General features: G+C 55.3%; 2 protein-coding genes across 4 annotated transcripts; both read left to right on the plus strand.

The window, feature by feature from the left end:
* Positions 1–21: 21 nt before the first annotated feature.
* Positions 22–9,877, plus strand: IST1 (IST1 factor associated with ESCRT-III). Of its 3 annotated transcripts, none has more exons than XM_054840201.1 (10): positions 99–155; positions 2,170–2,269; positions 2,949–3,129; positions 3,396–3,483; positions 3,779–3,862; positions 4,272–4,382; positions 4,786–4,992; positions 6,110–6,202; positions 7,382–7,427; positions 8,590–9,877. In XM_054840201.1, exons 2-10 carry the CDS (start codon positions 2,182–2,184, stop codon positions 8,787–8,789), a joined length of 1,098 nt encoding a protein of 365 aa, XP_054696176.1. In that variant the 5' UTR covers positions 99–155; positions 2,170–2,181; the 3' UTR covers positions 8,790–9,877. The 3 variants fall into 3 exon arrangements, with proteins under 3 accessions (XP_054696178.1, XP_054696176.1, XP_054696177.1); XM_054840202.1 differs by lacking the exon at positions 99–155 and adding an exon at positions 170–652; XM_054840203.1 differs by lacking the exons at positions 2,170–2,269; positions 2,949–3,129; positions 3,396–3,483; positions 3,779–3,862 and having other exon boundaries at positions 22–155.
* Positions 9,878–10,145: 268 nt separating this feature from the next.
* DHODH (dihydroorotate dehydrogenase (quinone)) lies at positions 10,146–14,389 on the plus strand. Its single transcript, XM_054840199.1, has 9 exons — positions 10,146–10,218; positions 10,462–10,665; positions 11,083–11,282; positions 11,473–11,555; positions 12,100–12,287; positions 12,748–12,861; positions 13,216–13,369; positions 13,438–13,597; positions 13,742–14,389. The coding sequence occupies exons 1-9, from the start codon at positions 10,201–10,203 to the stop codon at positions 13,794–13,796; spliced, it is 1,176 nt and encodes a 391-aa protein (XP_054696174.1). The 5' UTR covers positions 10,146–10,200; the 3' UTR covers positions 13,797–14,389.
* Positions 14,390–16,017: the final 1,628 nt, after the last annotated feature.

A 16,017-nucleotide genomic window follows, 5' to 3' on the forward strand; every position in this document is an offset into this window, starting at 1 on the left:
TGTGGTCTTTCCGCCGTAGCTGCCGCACCAGCTCGGTCGTGCCCCGGGTAAGGAGTGGAGAGTGCCGGCGCCGTGGATCCCTCCGCTCGCGGTGAGGTGGTGCGGCTGGGAGACCGCCATTTTGGGTGCCTGAAGTCTGCGCGGAGGGGCGGACGGTGAGTGGGGCTGTGGCGGCCGAGCTGAGGGCGATGGGGCGTGCTCGGTGGCCGAGAAAATGCTGGTAGTGAGGTGGACGCCTTGTCCCAAGTGCCCACTGGCTCGGCTGAGGGCAGGCCCGGGGTCTGCTCCGCCGTGCTGCGGGACGTTCCCTCGGCGCCACCTCGCTTGGGACGGCAGCGAGGAGGCAGAGGGATCTTTCTCCCTCAGCCCCGTCGGGGTGGAGCTGCGCCGGGAAAGCTAACCCAGGGTCTCCTGCGCTGTCTGCGCGCTTCTCTGAAGTAGCCCTGGCCTTTGGGCAGCTACGCGGCGAGTCTCGCCGACTAATACACCTGGAAACCGCCCTAGCAACAGGCTAATTGCTATATGCGTAAGGGTTAATTTCGGTCTGGTCATAGTAGCAGCCTGTCTACAGGAAGGCAAGGTACAGGGAAGGAAGAACTGGATCAGCCTTTCTGCAGCAGCGTCGCTGAGAGCCTTATGCGGGGAAGTGGGGGTAACACAACTTTTTAAAATGACAGAAGGATGGTTGCGAAAGAATGGCTGGGGAGCTGGCTTCTACTTAATGGCTGTATTTTGAACCAGTCTGTTAAAACAGGTGGTTGTTAATCAGAATAGTTATTTAATAGGTACTTTTACAGAGATATTGCAAGTTGTGCTGAGACTGTTGCTTGCAGCACTATAAAGTTATTTTAATGTTGCAGGAGTATGTTTCAGTCACAGAAGGGCAAAACTTGCCTTTTATGGCATAAGACTTATATCATGCATATGTATTTTTGTAGCGATGTTTTTTTTGAGCTTGGTTGGTTCTGTGCATCATTGAAATAACTGTATTGTTGTGTGAAAAGACCAGCTAAATAAACTGGATATACTCTAGATAGTAATAAATCTTATGTAAACCACTAGTTACACACAAAATGCTATCACTATCCAAAAGTCTGCTTCAGTGTGTCCTTCAGGTACAAGTCAAAGTCTTTCTATGTAATAGCTCTTAAGGAAGGATTTTTTGATTTACAGTTCTTGGCATAACAAAATGCCATAATAAAGCATCTTCTCAGTGTTCTGTAGGACTAATAAGTTGAACTGGTTCATGAGAGACTGGAGAACTACCAGAGCGCATTTTCAGTAAGCAGGAAGAGTGTGGGGAATATGGAATGGCAACTTTTTCCTTCTGATGACAGGACTGTTACAACCTTAGTGTGTACAGTCTTTGGGTTAACGATACAGCTGTTTTACAACTTGCATATTGATAGGACAGAGGTGGGTTTGGTTCTTGCAGATGACTTTCATGTTTCTTTAAAAATGTTTTGTCAGTGAAGTGAGAGAGGATTTGACTGTGTGATAGTTGTCGCAGATGGCATCTTGAGGCATTGGTTTACTTCCCTCCCCTTTGAAAGTAAGGGAGTGAAAGCATGTCTTCTAGCAGTTATGCTGTTTATTGTGAAATCTGAGGGTTTTTTCCACCTGAGCTTCTCAGAAACCTGGTGCTGAATGGAACCTCAAAATACCATGTCAGTAAGCTCAGCTTACTGAGCTGAGGCACAATCAAATTTTCCTAGACCATTGCTGGTAGATGTTTGTCTAACATTCTTAAAACTTTACTTTGGTATTCACATCAGTGGCTAGTGTCATGTGGCTAGATTAAATAGACCCAGGCCTTTAACTTCTTGTTTTAGGGTATGTTTTCTAACCCTGTACCTATTTAAGGAGTAGTCCCAGTTTTTGATCATCTTACATCTGTTTCTGGGGTCAAGATTCAGTCTGTCAGAATGGGACTATCCAGGAAGGTTCTATTTCCTGTTCGCCTTGGTTAGGTGCAGGGTTATAAAGTGGGAAAGGGAATGATGAGTGGTGTAGGTCCAGTCATTTGTAAATAAGCAGATTGAGGAATAGCAGGCCTTTACCTGATTGGAGAAATTGTTTGGTATTTTCCTCAAGTAAAACGGTAACTGGTGTCCTTCTAGCGTGACCAACAGCTCCTGGTTCACATTACCTTCCCCTCTTCTCCCGCAGAAAGTGTTTATCATGTTGGGCTCTGGGTTCAAGGCTGAGCGCTTGCGAGTCAACCTGCGCCTTGTCATCAATCGCCTCAAACTACTGGAGAAAAAGAAGAGTGAGTATTTGAGGGGGGCAGGTGTGACCCAGGATTCTTTTGGGGCTCAGGAGCTTGAGGAGAAGACTTTTCTGGAGTCAGAGTACTTTCATGGGCCAAGTATGGAGTAGCCTTTTGTTCTTCCTTGCTGGACCCAGGCCTTGCAGTCTGCCCCGGTGTGTGAGTACCCAGAGGAGCAGGCTGGCCACAGTGTGGCCTCTGACCACCTTCCTGGCACGTGTTGGAGTGCAATTTATGGGGTGCATGGGGTGGTAGCCATGTGCGAAGGGAAGTGCCAGTTTGCCCGGGGGGTGGGTGGGGGGCTTTCCTGGGTCTTCTGTGCTCATAGCATAGTGGGGATCTTCCTGGGTGCTGTGGGAGGCTCTCCCCACTTGTGCTGTCCTGCCCTTCCCAGACATAGATGAGATCCATGGTTCTGGTGGACTCTGCAGGGAACTTGAAGGTGTAGGAGTGCCTCTAGCAGATAAAAGCCTACTCTCCTTTCTCATGTGAGTTCGTGTGCTAGGACCTAGACACAAGGGCTCCACCAAGCCATGGCTGAATGTCTTGCACTGCAGAGGCTCGGTGAAGGGGAGAGAAAAGCTCATGATGGCTTTGTGTGTGGTGGGGGACTTTGGGCGGGTATAGAGGCAGCAGCCCTTGCCAGCACAGTGACTGGCCTTGGGGATATGTGCTGTAGCTGAGTTGGCCCAGAAGGCAAGGAAGGAGATTGCAGATTATCTGGCAGCTGGAAAAGATGAGCGTGCCAGGATTCGTGTGGAGCACATCATCCGTGAAGATTACCTTGTGGAAGCCATGGAAATCCTGGAGCTGTACTGCGATCTGCTGCTAGCCCGCTTTGGCTTGATTCAGTCCATGAAGTAAGCTCTGGCCCAGAGGGAATGCTGTGGGAGAGGGTCCTGGCCCCCTGGGCTTGGGGAGGGGTACTGCTGGGGGCAGGCCTGGGGTATGCAAGGGCACCTGTGTTTGTCTCAGTGTCCTAGGGCCTCCAGAGACCTTTTCTTCCCCAGGCAGGGAAGACTCTGGAGCACAGAATGGAGGACGGGGACTTTGAGGCTAAGCAGATTGAGGGCATCAAATACTAGGTGCTTGGTGTGGAGGGAGGATTCCTTTCTGTTGTCCTTAGGGAGCTGGACTCTGGCCTGGCAGAAGCTGTATCTACACTGATTTGGGCTGCACCACGACTCCAGTCGGAAGTGGCTGAGTTGAAGATTGTGAGTAGGGTTGTTTGAGCGGTGTTAACGTGCAGGATGGGGGTGATGCTGCCAGAAGCTGGTGGAAAGCTTTGTCTGGGACTCTGTGTCATTAAGGCACAGGACATGTTTTTATGGGCTCTGCAGATGTAGACCCCAGTATAGGCATCCCTGGAGCATCAGGGATGGCTAAGGCTGCTCAGCTGGGGCACTCTGGGGGGCAGGGTGTGTGGCTGAAAGGGCTACAGCAGAAGTGCAGTGTGTGGTGGGGGAAAGCAAGGGTGTGCACGTTCCCAAAGTTTCTCTCCTGCTGCAGGTTGCTGATCAGCTGTGTGCCAAGTACAGCAAGGAGTATGGGAAGCTGTGCCGGACAAACCAGATTGGGACAGTCAATGACAGGGTAATGAACTGGTGGAACAATTGCAGCCAGCTGGAGCTGGCAGAACAGACATGCCTGCTGTGGCTTTCTGCCTCTTTTTCCTCTGGCCAGTGGCTGATGCCTGTGGCTCACTGCAGATTAGGGTGGGCCAGCTGTGCTGCTAGGAGTCTACCTGCGTTGGAGCATGGGAGTGTAGTGCTGAGGTCCCTGGCAGGTGGGGCCCTGCTGTGCTGGCTGTGGATGAAGAGGAGCCGAGCACGTGGAGCCCTGGCCTGTGGTTGCCAGCAGCCTCCTCTGCAGCAGTGCTGTATTGGGAGGAAAGGCCTCCCCAAGGCTGCACTGTGCTGCCACAGCAGGTGGCCCTGGCTGGGACAGAGCTCTGCTGCGCTGCCCCGGTCCCACTGAGTGTCTCTGCACCCTTGTGTTACAGCTGATGCACAAGCTGAGCGTGGAGGCACCGCCCAAGATCCTGGTGGAGAGATACCTCATCGAGATTGCCAAGAACTACAATGTGCCCTATGAGCCTGACTCAGTGGTGATGGTGAGTGAGGCACCTGTAAGTCTGGAGCTCCTTTCTGTGTTCCAGTTCTAGCTGAAATGTCTTGTTAGTGCTGTGTGGGCTTTCAGAGCACAGAGCTGTGGCATTGCAGCGAACTTGGTGGTGATTGTGCTTTGGTATCTTGTAGACAGTCCTAGCGTAGCAGGATCCCTGCTCCTTCCCACAGCTCTGTGGGATGTGGCTGTAGTTAGTCATGCTATAGTCTGGTTCTCTTTCTGATTCCCATTAATATCACTGTGTAGCTGCTGTCTGTTCTGTACTTCTGTTGTGTCTTTGTTGTGTTGTCCCGTCTTGTCCAGTGACAAATGCTGCATCTGATGCTGTTCAGAGGGCTGTGATCAGAATAGAGATGTGTTGGTGAGCAGAATTCTTCCACTCTCTCCAGGCTGAAGCCCCTGCAGGTGGAGAGGCAGATCTGATTGATGTGGGCTTCACAGATGATGTGAAGAAGGGTGGCCCTGGAGGGGGAGGAGGTGGTGGATTTACAGCCCCGCTGGTTGGTCATGATGGAATGGTACCCATGCCAGTGATGATGCCTATGCCCATGCCAACGCCAAATCCGCCCTTCTCCTATCCACCTCCAAAGGGACCGGTAAGTGCCTTTGCTTTTAGCATTCCCTTTTTCTGTGGAAGACTCCGATTGTGGTGCTTAGCCCTGTGCCTTCTGACTGGGAACTGTCTGTACCTGATACCTTGATGTGTCAGAACGCCATTTTGTTGCTGTGAGGCTGCATGGGATGGAAATTGTTGGCAGTGCAGCTGAAGCTTCATGTTGCTTCTTTGCTGTGGAGGTTCCTACCCATGTTCAGCAGCCCTCTTTGCCTTCAGGGAACAGAGGAGTCCAGACTTAACTCCTGAGGCAGTCTTCTGACTGTCAGGCTTTTGACCAGGGGTTGGAGCTGCACTTTGAAGTTGGTAGGCTGGTAGTGTGCCGAGATTCAGTCAAGGAAATCAGGTGAGTTTTGTGGGATGGGAACAGCACAGAAAAATGCGGGAGTGCCCTGCCTTCGGACCTGCAAGGAGAGGGGACCAGGCCAATGGCTCTTGGAAATGATTTGTTGCAAGGGTGGAAGGTGGGAGCTGAGAAGAGCACTGTTCTCTGAATTCAGTCATTTACAGGATATCCGTGTAGACTGGAGAGTGGCAGAACAGTGGGATAGCTTGGAGTCTTAATATGTTCCCAGCGATGCTGCAGTATGGTTTTTTTTGTGGAAAATCTGGGCCAAGTATCATCAGCTGGCTGAAGGCCCAGGCATAAATGTGCTGAGGACTTGCAGCAGGTCTAGGTCTTTGAGGCACTGTTGTGTTACAGGTAAGGGTAATACAAAACCTTGAGTGAACCAGAGATGACCTTCCTGTTTTGTGATACTGCACTTAGGAGAAATGGCTCAGGTGTACTTAAGGCAGGCTATTACCCTTTTTGTCCTGGTACTTCTAATGCCTTGAAAGATAAGTGTTTAGTCATGCTGGTTCTTTAGAATAACCCACAGTCCTGTTAGCTGGGTCTGGTTGCTCCAGGTGACTACATCTGACTTAATACTTGAGAATCTTTTCCTAGTAAGTATAAACTATATCAGGTTGGATACTTGCCTGCATTTATCTTAGACTACTACTTTCTCTGGCTCCCATGGCAGCTGTAGGTGTATTGTGTCCCATGGTTGCTCTCCCAGGTGAGTAGTCTGGTGCATGACTGTAATTTCTCTGTACAGGAGAACTTCAATGGCCTACCAGTGGGGACCTACCAGCCTTTCACTAACATCCATCCACCACCAATTCCGGCAACCCCACCAACATACGAGTCTGTAAGTGCCTGAGCTGAATCACCATTGTAGGCAGCAGAGGGAACCTCAAAAAGAGTACAGCGGTAGCCGCAGAAAAGGCAAATGTTCATTAAGCATGTTGCTGTCAACCTTTGGAGCTTTTGGGGTGGTGCTTGGCATTGCTTATGGGTGTGGTGACTCACTGAGTACACGTGATGGGCGAATGACTTGTGAAGAGAAGTTCCACATTCAGTTGTGTCTTGGCTGCAAAGGAAAGCCAAGGTCTATTTTACTGCATTGTTAAAATGGTGATAAACAGTTAACAAGTAGAGTCCACAAATTCTGGGGTTGTTTTGCAATGCGAAGGGTCTGTTGCCTTCAGTCTGTTTAATGATGGCTTTTGAACTAAGTTAGTCTGGTTGAAAATTTTTGTTGACCCAGATGACGTATATTTAAACACTCTTCCTTACCCAGACTTTTCTCAGACCTTGGGAACGATGAAGGAGAGGCTGGAGTCTTCTCTTTCTATGCTTGTCTGGTTTTGTTGCTGAGTTCTGCCTCTCATTTTGCTTTCAGTGGCATTATTCTTGTTTTTGCCATATCCTGAGTAAGGATGAGCTTAGCCAAGCACCTGTGTGTGCTAACACCTTGTACTAGCTGCACAGCAGTCTTTGAGTCCAGGAGGTGCAGGCACAGCTGCAGCAGCTGTTAGCTGGGTAGAGAGAGATGGCACTGACTGCAGCCCACAGGGAATGAGGAGTTACACCAGCACAACTGACCATGCCGTGGGCCTTTGTCCCAACCTGCCCAAGACCTGAGGTGGGGTCATTTTGTACTGTGCTGCTGGCTGCAGGGACCTATCATTTATGAAAGAAAGGACGCAGTAGCTGTGATTTCGTGGATGGAGTCTTTTCCCACTTATGTCCTTGATAAATATTTTAGACCTGCTAGTGGACATGCTCTGTTTATCCAGTTCTAGAATATGGCCAGTGAAGCTGCTTTGATGGACAGGGAGAGAGAGGAAAGTTGAAGCACTGCCTCCTCTTGGGAAAAGAGGCAGATTCTTCTGAGTGTGCTGGTTGTGTTCCTTCTTGGGGAGGTATGGGGTATGCATTGCTCTGCACGGATGTGGCTGCTGCTGCCCATGAGCAGTGCCTACACACCTATGTGATTCTGTACTTGTTAGGAGAGACAGATGTAGTAACTGAGAGTCTCTTCCAGATTGATGAGCCTAATGCTGACAAGGATGCATCTGCACCAGTGGCTGGTGAGTATGTCAAGAGGTATGGGAAATATAGAGTGGTTAGCAGCTGTGGTTAGCTTGGGATCCCAGCATCCCTGGGAGGAAGCCTTCCGTACAGGGAGCAACTCAACAGATCTTGAGAGCAGGATTTAACTTTAGAGAGGACTCTGACAGAAATGGAGAGTATCCTCTCAAAACAGAGAGGATCCAGATTTCCACTGGGAAACTCAAGAACTAGAGTTTGACTTTGGAGTCAGTACTGGGTCTCCAGCTTAAGTTGTCTCATCAGACTGAGTATAGGGCATTGCAGGATAAAATGATAAAGCAACAACTCTAAGTGATAATATATTTTTACGCGGTGTAAATAGTACCGTTCTGCAGCAACAGAATGAGAGAAGTAAGTGCTAAGAGTGCAGATAGGTTTGCATTAATGTCAGTGTTGAGGTTGCATACAGCAGAGTAGGACTAGGGGAGGTAGCTGTTACCCTTGGTCCATCTGCCTGAAGGCTTACCAGATGCTTCATGCATTGTAATTGGATCATAACACAACTCTCCTGCCTTGTACAGTGTGATTCTGCTCTGTGTGTTTTGAAAGCACTTGTTATCTCTAGCACTTGATAAGGGTGGAGAGGGTTTTTAGAGTGAGTAGGACCCTTGCCAGCTCCAGCAAGGGTTTCTGACAATCTAGTGGAGTCCTCTGGGGAGTGTTGGTGATGTGTGCTGAAGAAGATAGGCCTATGAGTGCACTGGATCTGGCTGTATGCTTCGGTTTGACAGCTGGGTGATGGCATGTGATACCTGCATGTGTCTTTAGGAGGTGTTGGAAGGAGAAAACTGGGACTTTGAATCCCCATCGTGCAGTCCAGCTAGTGTAGGCCTGTGGGAGCTTCAGCACACCTACAGCTGGCTATGGGCAGTGGAGGGGGATCTCCTACTGTGTGGTGCAGCCATAGGATAGGGTCACCAGTCTAGATCTGCCATGCTGCTGCCCCTTGCAGCCATATGAACCTGAAACCTTGTGGTTTTCTCCATTGAGTCTACCTGCAGTTGGAGGTGTGTTACCATTGGTCCTGTTCAGAAAAATACATTGGTACCGCCTTTTTGGTAGAAGGAGCTTTCTTTTGTGTGGCTCTGGTGAGAGCGTGATGATGGTGAGGTGAAATTATATTTCTCTTATTCTAAATAGGACCTGGGTCCAAGCCAGAAGCTTCTCCTAAACCAAGAGCTGGAGCTCCTAATACCTTTGATAACTTTGTGCTGCCTGAATTGCCATCTGTGCCAGATACGCTGCCAACAGCATCTGCCGGTGCCAACTCTTCTGCCTCTGAAGACATTGACTTTGATGATCTTTCTCGGAGATTTGAAGAGCTGAAGAAGAAAACCTAAAACTGACTGGGCTGTAACTCCAACGTGAGGGGCAGGAGCTGTGACAGCTTCTTCTCTCTGCAACACTCCCCTTGAAATTGGTTTCCTGTATTAACCTCAAATGAACACGCTCTTCTTTTTGAGCTCTCTTCCTGCTGTACTTAAACCAAGTGCTGCCGCTTTTCTGATCTTTGTTGCTCCAGGAGGTGAACTGTGGGGAATCTTGTGAAACTGGAGCAGGGAACAGCCCATCAGTCTGGGTAGCTATACAGGAAAGCTGTGCATGACACTCTGGATGCCATTCCTGGCTGCCTCTGCAGTGGCTTTGCTCTCCTTCCCACATAGAAGGGAGGCGAGGGCTGAAACGGGACGGGGCGTTCTCTTCTCCTGTGGTGGTCTCAAGGGCAGCATCATCTGCAAGCTGCTCCTCTCTGCTCGATGGCCTGTATGGTAAGGGTGATAAAGGCCCTTTGGTAAGACTTCTGACTAATTGGGGCAGAGGCAGGGAATACGGTCATGAGGAGACACGGCGTTGCCCTTGAGGCTGCGCAGCACGCTGGCACTTCTGCCATCTCCCTGGCTCCAGCTGTATCTGGCTGCAGCTTGCCCGATGTTCTCTTTCGCTCCCACTGGACTCTTGGGGAGCCCTCCGTGGCCTTTGCTGCATTCTCCGTGAGGGGTCTGTTTGCAGGAGGGCAGCACTGCGCTTTCCCATTCAGTGGTGTGTTCTGCCTGAACTTGCTGGGAGCATGAGCTGGCCAGGCAGAAGGCTAGCAGAGCGCTGCGGCCTGTGCTGGCTGTGCCGTGGGCTGCACCAGCTCCTTTGTCAGCGGGCACTGAATGAGGCCGGAGAGCTGGGGTCACGGGGACTCTGACTGGACGGGTGGCAGTGACCTGGCTTACCTCTGGGCAAGGGGCTGGGAGATCCCTGGCCTGAGCGCTGGCTGTTCCCTTCAGCCAGGACGGCTCGCATGCACGGGGATGCTGCTGAGCGTGACGTGCTCTCTTCTGTGTATCTGTACATAACACTCACACAACTTTTCCTCGGAGTTTTGGGTTGATTTGTACCTTATGGGTTGGTTCTAATAAAGTCTAGGCTTGTGAGCGGCTGTGTCCGAGCGGGCCGTGGGATGCTGTTATTGGGGGGTGGCCGTGCCCCGCGTGGGGAGCGGGCGGTGGGGGACGCTGCTGCCGGGGTGCCCCGGGGGTGTCGCCGTGGGCCGCGCGGAGCCTCACTCGCGCCCGTCGCCGCGCCCGCTTGTAGGTGGGGTCGGGGCGGTCTCATTCCAGGCACCGCCCCCACCGTGCGTCTCGCCATCCGGCCGCCTACCCCCAAGTCCTGCTGCGTCTCTATTGGCTGAGGGGGCCCCGGCCTTCGCCAATCACCGAGTCGGGATCCCGGAAGTGCCGCTCCACGTGTGAGCCTGAGCAGATGGCGGCGCCGCTGCGCGTGAGCGGCCGGCGGGCCTCGGGGCGGTTCGGGGCGGTTCGGGGCGGGGGGGGCCCGAGCAGAGCCGAACTTGGCTGGGGGCGGCTGGGGCTGGAGCGGGCAGTGCCGGGGAGGGGGATGGCATGGCATGGGATGGGATGGGGGCGGCGCTGGGGCGGGGGCCGGTATGGGGTACAGCCGGGGCGGGGTATCGGGGTGGGGTGAGGGATCGGTGCCGATGCTGATGCTGACCACCTCGCGCAGGGGCGGCTGCGGGTGCTGGCGGCGGCGCTGGGAGGCTGCGGGCTGCTGCTGGGCTCGTCGCTGGCGGCGGGCGACGAGCGGCTCTACGCGGCGGCAGTGATGCCCGCGCTCCGCGCCCTCCCCCCTGAGGCCGCCCACGGCCTGGCCCTGCGCGTCGCCGCCTTCGGGCTGCTGCCACCTTCCCGTCCCGACGGCCCCGCGCTGGTGCGGCTCTGTGACGGGGGAGACCGGGGGCGGGGTGGACGAGGTGGGGTTCAGGGGCCGGGGCGGGGGGGTGATAGCCGGTGTGGGGGGTGTTAGGGGCGTGGGCAGGCGGCCGGGTCCTAGGGTGACCCCAGACCTGTCGCGGTCCGTGGGGGGCGATGAGCTCTGCCAGCCAGCGGAGGTGCCCAGCGGGGCTCCTGGGGCGGCCCAGGGTGCAGGAGATGTCCCCGGCGGGAGCCGTGGGCCCCCCTGGGCAGGCACCTGCTGAGGACACCCTGCGAGGCAGAGGGAGGGGAGGGGGCCGGGGCTGCTCCTGCAGGGGCTGGAGCCGGGTGCTGGCTGTGGCTCCTGGTGTCGGTGGGCTCTGGCCCTCCTGGTTCCTGGCTGCCAGTGTGTGACCCAGCCCCTGCCCCGCAGGAGGTGCGAGTCCTCGGAAGACAGTTCTGCAACCCGGTGGGCCTGGCAGCTGGCTTCGACAAGCAGGGCGAGGCTGTGGATGGGCTGTACAAGATGGGTTTTGGCTTTGTGGAAGTAGGGACTGTCACACCCAAGCCCCAGGAGGGGAACCCCAGACCCAGGGTCTTCCGGCTGGTGGAGGATGAGGCGGTCATTAACAGGTGGGGTCTGAGGGTGGCTGCTCTGCGGTGTCCCACAGACCGCCCGCTGAGAGAGAGGGCATGTATTTCGGTGGTCCCGGCTCTGTGGTCTGTGCTGCAGAGACCATATATCTCCCTTCTGTTTCTCCTGTGTCCTGCTCAGGACTTGTGGACACCAGCCCAGCCCTGAACCTTGTCTGTTCTGGTGCAGGTATGGATTCAACAGCCATGGCCATGTTGCAGTGGAGCGCAGGCTGCGGGCCCGCCGGGAGACACAGCTCAGGCTTACTAGTGGTGAGACAAACTTATAAGCCTTTGCTCTTGGGGTCTGCAGGGTGGGTTTGCGGGTCTCCCAGGTAGCTGTAGGCCACAAAAAGTATGTAATGCTAGCGTCCAGGCACAGGAAAGCTCTGGCCAGAGCAGGGTGCATTCGGACAGCCTGAACCTTCTTGGGGCTGTAGCCTCTCCCCGTTGGGACTGTGACCAGGTGCCTTTCTCCTGCCATTTTCTCTGTGACAGAGGCTCTGCTTGCTGCTTTGGGCAGGACATGTCTGCTGAGACTAGTCAAAGCCACTGGGGCCCCAGCTGGGCAGTTTCCGAGGGCAGCCTCTGCCGAGTGGCCAGACTGGAGGCTGCAGTGCCGGGAGGTGCTTACCGGGGCAGCTATGGTGATGCTGCTGTGGCTGCAGGACAGTCCCAGGCCTGCCCCTGTGAAGCATGTGGGCTGCTTATCCCTGTCTTGATTTTAGCTGGTCCTGGGGCCTCCCTTGTCAGGTGCTCTGGCCCCTTGGGTGGTGGTTGGTCCTGCTGCCCTGGTTCAGCCGTGTCTGTGTTCCAGCGGGGATGCCCCTCGGAGTCAACCTGGGCAAGAACAAGAGCTCTACCGATGCTGCAGCTGACTACGTGGCTGGGGTCCGAACACTGGGCCCTTTGGCTGACTACTTGGTTGTGAATGTGTCCAGCCCAAACACCCCAGGGCTGCGGGACCTGCAGGGCAAGGCTGAGCTGCGGGACCTGCTGACCAAGGTGGGTGACCCTCACAGCCAGCCTGAACCACAGCTGCAGCACTGGATGCATCCCATCCCCTGGCAGTGCCTCCTCTGCTCCAGCTGTTGGGTCTGCCCCAGCGCAAGGAGGAGTGTGGTGGGCAGAGCCACCAAGATGTCCCCTGATCAGCTGCTGACATGGAGTTCACTGGGGCACCATACTCCAGCAAAGGGCGTGTGAACAGTGAGGCATTGTCCTCTGCTCTGCTCCTGGTAGGGGGCAGCGAGCCAGCCACCCCACGGCATCAGGAGTCACTGTGGTCCTGTGCGGGTCATGTGCCCCAGGCCCTGTACCGTAGGGTGCCTGTCCTGTTGGCAGCACCAAGTAAGGAGAGCAGGGCCTGTCCCTGTGCTGCCTGTGGCTGTGGGTGCACGTGTCTCCTCAGTCCAGAGGTGTTCCCCCACCATGCGCTGCTCTGTGCCCATGTGTCCCCCTGCAGGTACTGGCAGAGAGGGACATGTTGCCCTGTGAGCGCAAGCCAGCTGTGCTGGTGAAGATTGCTCCTGACCTCACCATGCAGGACAAGCAGGACATCGCTAGTGTCATCTGCGAGGTGAGGAGGCAGTAAGGGGAGGCTGGCAAAGAGCTGGGTTGGTGTGCCTCCTGCCTCATCTCACACGGCACGGTGGCAGGACTGCAGTGCTCCTGGCAAGTCACCTCTCTGAAGGGACAGACAGACCCGCAGCACTCTGCCTGCCGTAAGGACAGTGTCCTGAGTAGCTCTGAGTCTGTGAGGGCCTGCATGCATCACCCGGACCTTGGGGATAGTCCAGGCAATGAGGGCAGCTGCTTTGTCCACGGGCATGTTGCTGGGGCGCTTGCTGCAGGGGTGCTGGCCTGGCAGCTTGAGGATGACAGTGGGGGGCTGCTCGTGGCAGCTGTGTCCTCGTGCTGCTTACCCCCTTAGCTAGGTGTGGATGGGCTGATTGTCAGCAACACGACTGTGAGCCGCCCCAGCAGCCTCCAGAGCAGGCAGCGCACAGAGCCTGGGGGCCTCAGCGGGAAGCCCCTGCGGGAGCTCTCCACACAGACCATCAGGGAGATGTACTCCCTCACCCAAGGTAGGAGCAGGGCTTGGGGACATGTGCTGGTGTTGCCGGGGCTGTCCTGACATTATGCCTGCCCACAGGCCGGATGCCCATCATCGGGGTAGGTGGGGTGAGCAGTGGGCGCGATGCCCTGGAGAAGATCCGTGCTGGAGCCTCGCTTGTGCAGATGTACACGGCGCTTGTGTACCACGGGCCACCGGTGGTGGGGGCGGTGAAGCGGGAACTGGAGGAGCTGCTGAGGTGAGTGAGGGGCCAGGCACCTCACCAGGGAGCCCCTGGGCCCAGAGTGGCTCTGAGCAGCCACGTGCTGGTGCACAAGCAGTGGTATTGTGGGGCTGAGCCGCAGTGCAGCCAGCCCAGACGTCACATGCTGTCTCTGGTTAGGGAGCAGGGGTTCAAGAATGTCATGGAGGCAATTGGAGCAGATCACCGATGCTGACACGCTGCAAAACCAAGGTCTAGCCAGGAGGAACCATGGCCAAGCAGGGACAGGTCTGACACTTCCAGTGCTGGGCGGGCTGGGACTGAACTGAGGTCCTGGTCCCAGCCCCTGAGAGGGGTCAGTGATGGGTGAAGGTGGGGCTGCGCTGGGTGGAGAGCAGGGGAGGGGGTCTCCGCCCTGGTGTCACTGTCCAGGGCCATATTTTGGCTTTCCTGCGGGTTGCACTCCCCAGCAGAAAACAGTGCTGGGTAAGGCTCTGCTGGGCGGTGAGGAAGGCCTCTGAAGGGACAGTGCTGCACAGGCTGTAGGCAGTCCCGTGCCCTGGCTCCTGCCACAGCACTTCCCTGTGGAGGGCACACCTTCCCTGGTGTTACTGACCAGAGCTGTGGGCCAAGCAGTGTATTGGGTGTCCGTCCTGCCGGGGACCCTGCAGCCGGTGCTGCCTGCTCTGCCTGGCGCTCGGTCCTCCTGCACTGCAGCCTCTGCAGGAGGGTCTGCCCTCCCTGCCCTCCTCCCCTCTCTGCACATGGTCCTGTAACAAACCTGCAGGCCCTGGGTCCTGCCCGAGTGTCAATAAATGTTTGGCTCACCTGGTCCTGTGTGCTGCTCTGGGGACACCCCTTGGGTCAGAGGGATGCAGCCTGGCTGTCCTCAGCTGTTCCCAGGCAGTGCATCTTTTCCTGGTGGTGGAAGCTGCAGGGTAGCTGGGCTCTGGGATGGATCCACACAAAGCTCACCAGAGCTGCCCTTGCAGAGACCTCTGCCTGAGGCTGGGCCCTTGGGAGGTGCTGGGCACCGTTTCTTCCCTTTGCTGCCAGTACATAGGTGTTTGGAGACAGCTGCAGTTACACCCTGTCACTTGTCATGGAAAGGCCTTGTTTGTTCATGCTTCTGGAGGGTGTGTTTTGTCTTTGGGGCCTCTAGTGTTGACTGCTGCTTTACCCTGGACTCCCTGCAGTCGTCTCAGGCCTTTCTTGAGCAACACAGCTTAATTTGGACACAGTGTTCCCTCTGCGGCCTCTCACAATCCACCCTGCGGAGCAGGATTGCATCACAACACTCCACCAAATCTGTTTACAGGAGGAGCAAGAATGCTGACCCGGCTCTTGGTGGCCCTCAGCTCACATCAGGGCTGTCACCTGCCTGCTCCCCTGCTTCCACAGCACTCTGCACCAGCCTCTTCATTTCCTAGATTCTCAGCTTTGGATAGGTGGTGCTTATTGCTGCTGTAACAGGGATGTGACCTGGTCCATTGGCCAAGGTTTTGATGTGCTTTCTCTGGAGAGGGCCTGGGAGATGCTCTCCCATTCTGAAGGTGGCTGTCATGCCTGTGGGAGCATGAGCCCGAGTTTCACCTTGTCCCATGGCATTCTTGTCTGTGCTCTAAAGCTGATTAGAGCTTGGAGACGTTTGTTGCCTTGCACTGCCACGGCAGTCACTGGTGGCATTGGCCTCGAGCACGGCCTTGCGCTGCTGTAGCCCAGTGCGTGGGCTGTGGTCCATGCCCCACGGACAGGCTGGGTCAGCTTCTCCCACCTTCCTGCAGGCAGTCCCTTTGTCCGAGCTAACCTTGAGGCTGCCCAGTGGGCACCAAAGCACAGTTGTATGTTGCTTTTTTCCCCCTGCCAGGGCGTGGCAGTCTCCTCTGGAGGGAGAAGCCCGCTGCAGTGGGACAGTGCTATCTAAGCCTGCTATCATCAAATGCCACAGCATCTGTCTAAGTGCTGGTGTGGTTCATGGATCTGAGCTGTCAAGCCCTGATGTGTCCTGTGCTGGATTCTAGTCTTCTGTGTTTCAAGTGTGGTTGCATGACTTTGGTGCTGGGCCAGAGATGTCAAGCCCTTCATTGTTTAGGGGGACACACTAAGAGATGGGAAGAAGCTTGCACAGGATGGGAAAGCCCTCTTCTGGAGTGTCTGAGACCAGACACAGATGTTCCTCCTGAGCCTGAAGGACTGGAGCGTCCGAAGGGCAGGAGGGGCACTGGTGAGACCCCTGGCAGGCCAGGCTTCGATGGTTCAGGGCTGGGGCTGGCCCCACATGCTCCAGATGGTTTTGGGGTGGCCTCACTGCAACACTGGCACCCTGGGGTAGGTAAGAGGGCGGGTACACGTCCCCTCCCCTCTGTTCTGCCCCTTGGTTGTGCTCCTGCTGGAAGCAGACTCTGCTTGTCGGAGCAGGCTGATGTGCTCTGGCCATCTTTGCATGCTGTGCTCTG

Source organism: Grus americana, chromosome 13, assembly GCF_028858705.1.
Source record: "Grus americana isolate bGruAme1 chromosome 13, bGruAme1.mat, whole genome shotgun sequence".
Taxonomy (NCBI): domain Eukaryota; kingdom Metazoa; phylum Chordata; class Aves; order Gruiformes; family Gruidae; genus Grus; species Grus americana.

Excerpts from the sequence above, each read along its gene's own strand:
- DHODH (XM_054840199.1), top strand. Across the intron at positions 11,556-12,099 it reads ACAGCTCAGGCTTACTAGTG|CGGGGATGCCCCTCGGAGTC; the intron begins GTGAGACAAACT and ends TCTGTGTTCCAG. Across the intron at positions 13,370-13,437 it reads GATGTACTCCCTCACCCAAG|GCCGGATGCCCATCATCGGG; the intron begins GTAGGAGCAGGG and ends GCCTGCCCACAG.
- IST1 (XM_054840201.1), top strand. The coding sequence starts at position 2,182 with ATGTTGGGCTCTGGGTTCAAGGCTGAGCGCTTGCGAGTCAACCTGCGC. Across the intron at positions 3,484-3,778 it reads AAGTGGCTGAGTTGAAGATT|GTTGCTGATCAGCTGTGTGC; the intron begins GTGAGTAGGGTT and ends CTCCTGCTGCAG. Across the intron at positions 6,203-7,381 it reads CCCCACCAACATACGAGTCT|ATTGATGAGCCTAATGCTGA; the intron begins GTAAGTGCCTGA and ends AGTCTCTTCCAG.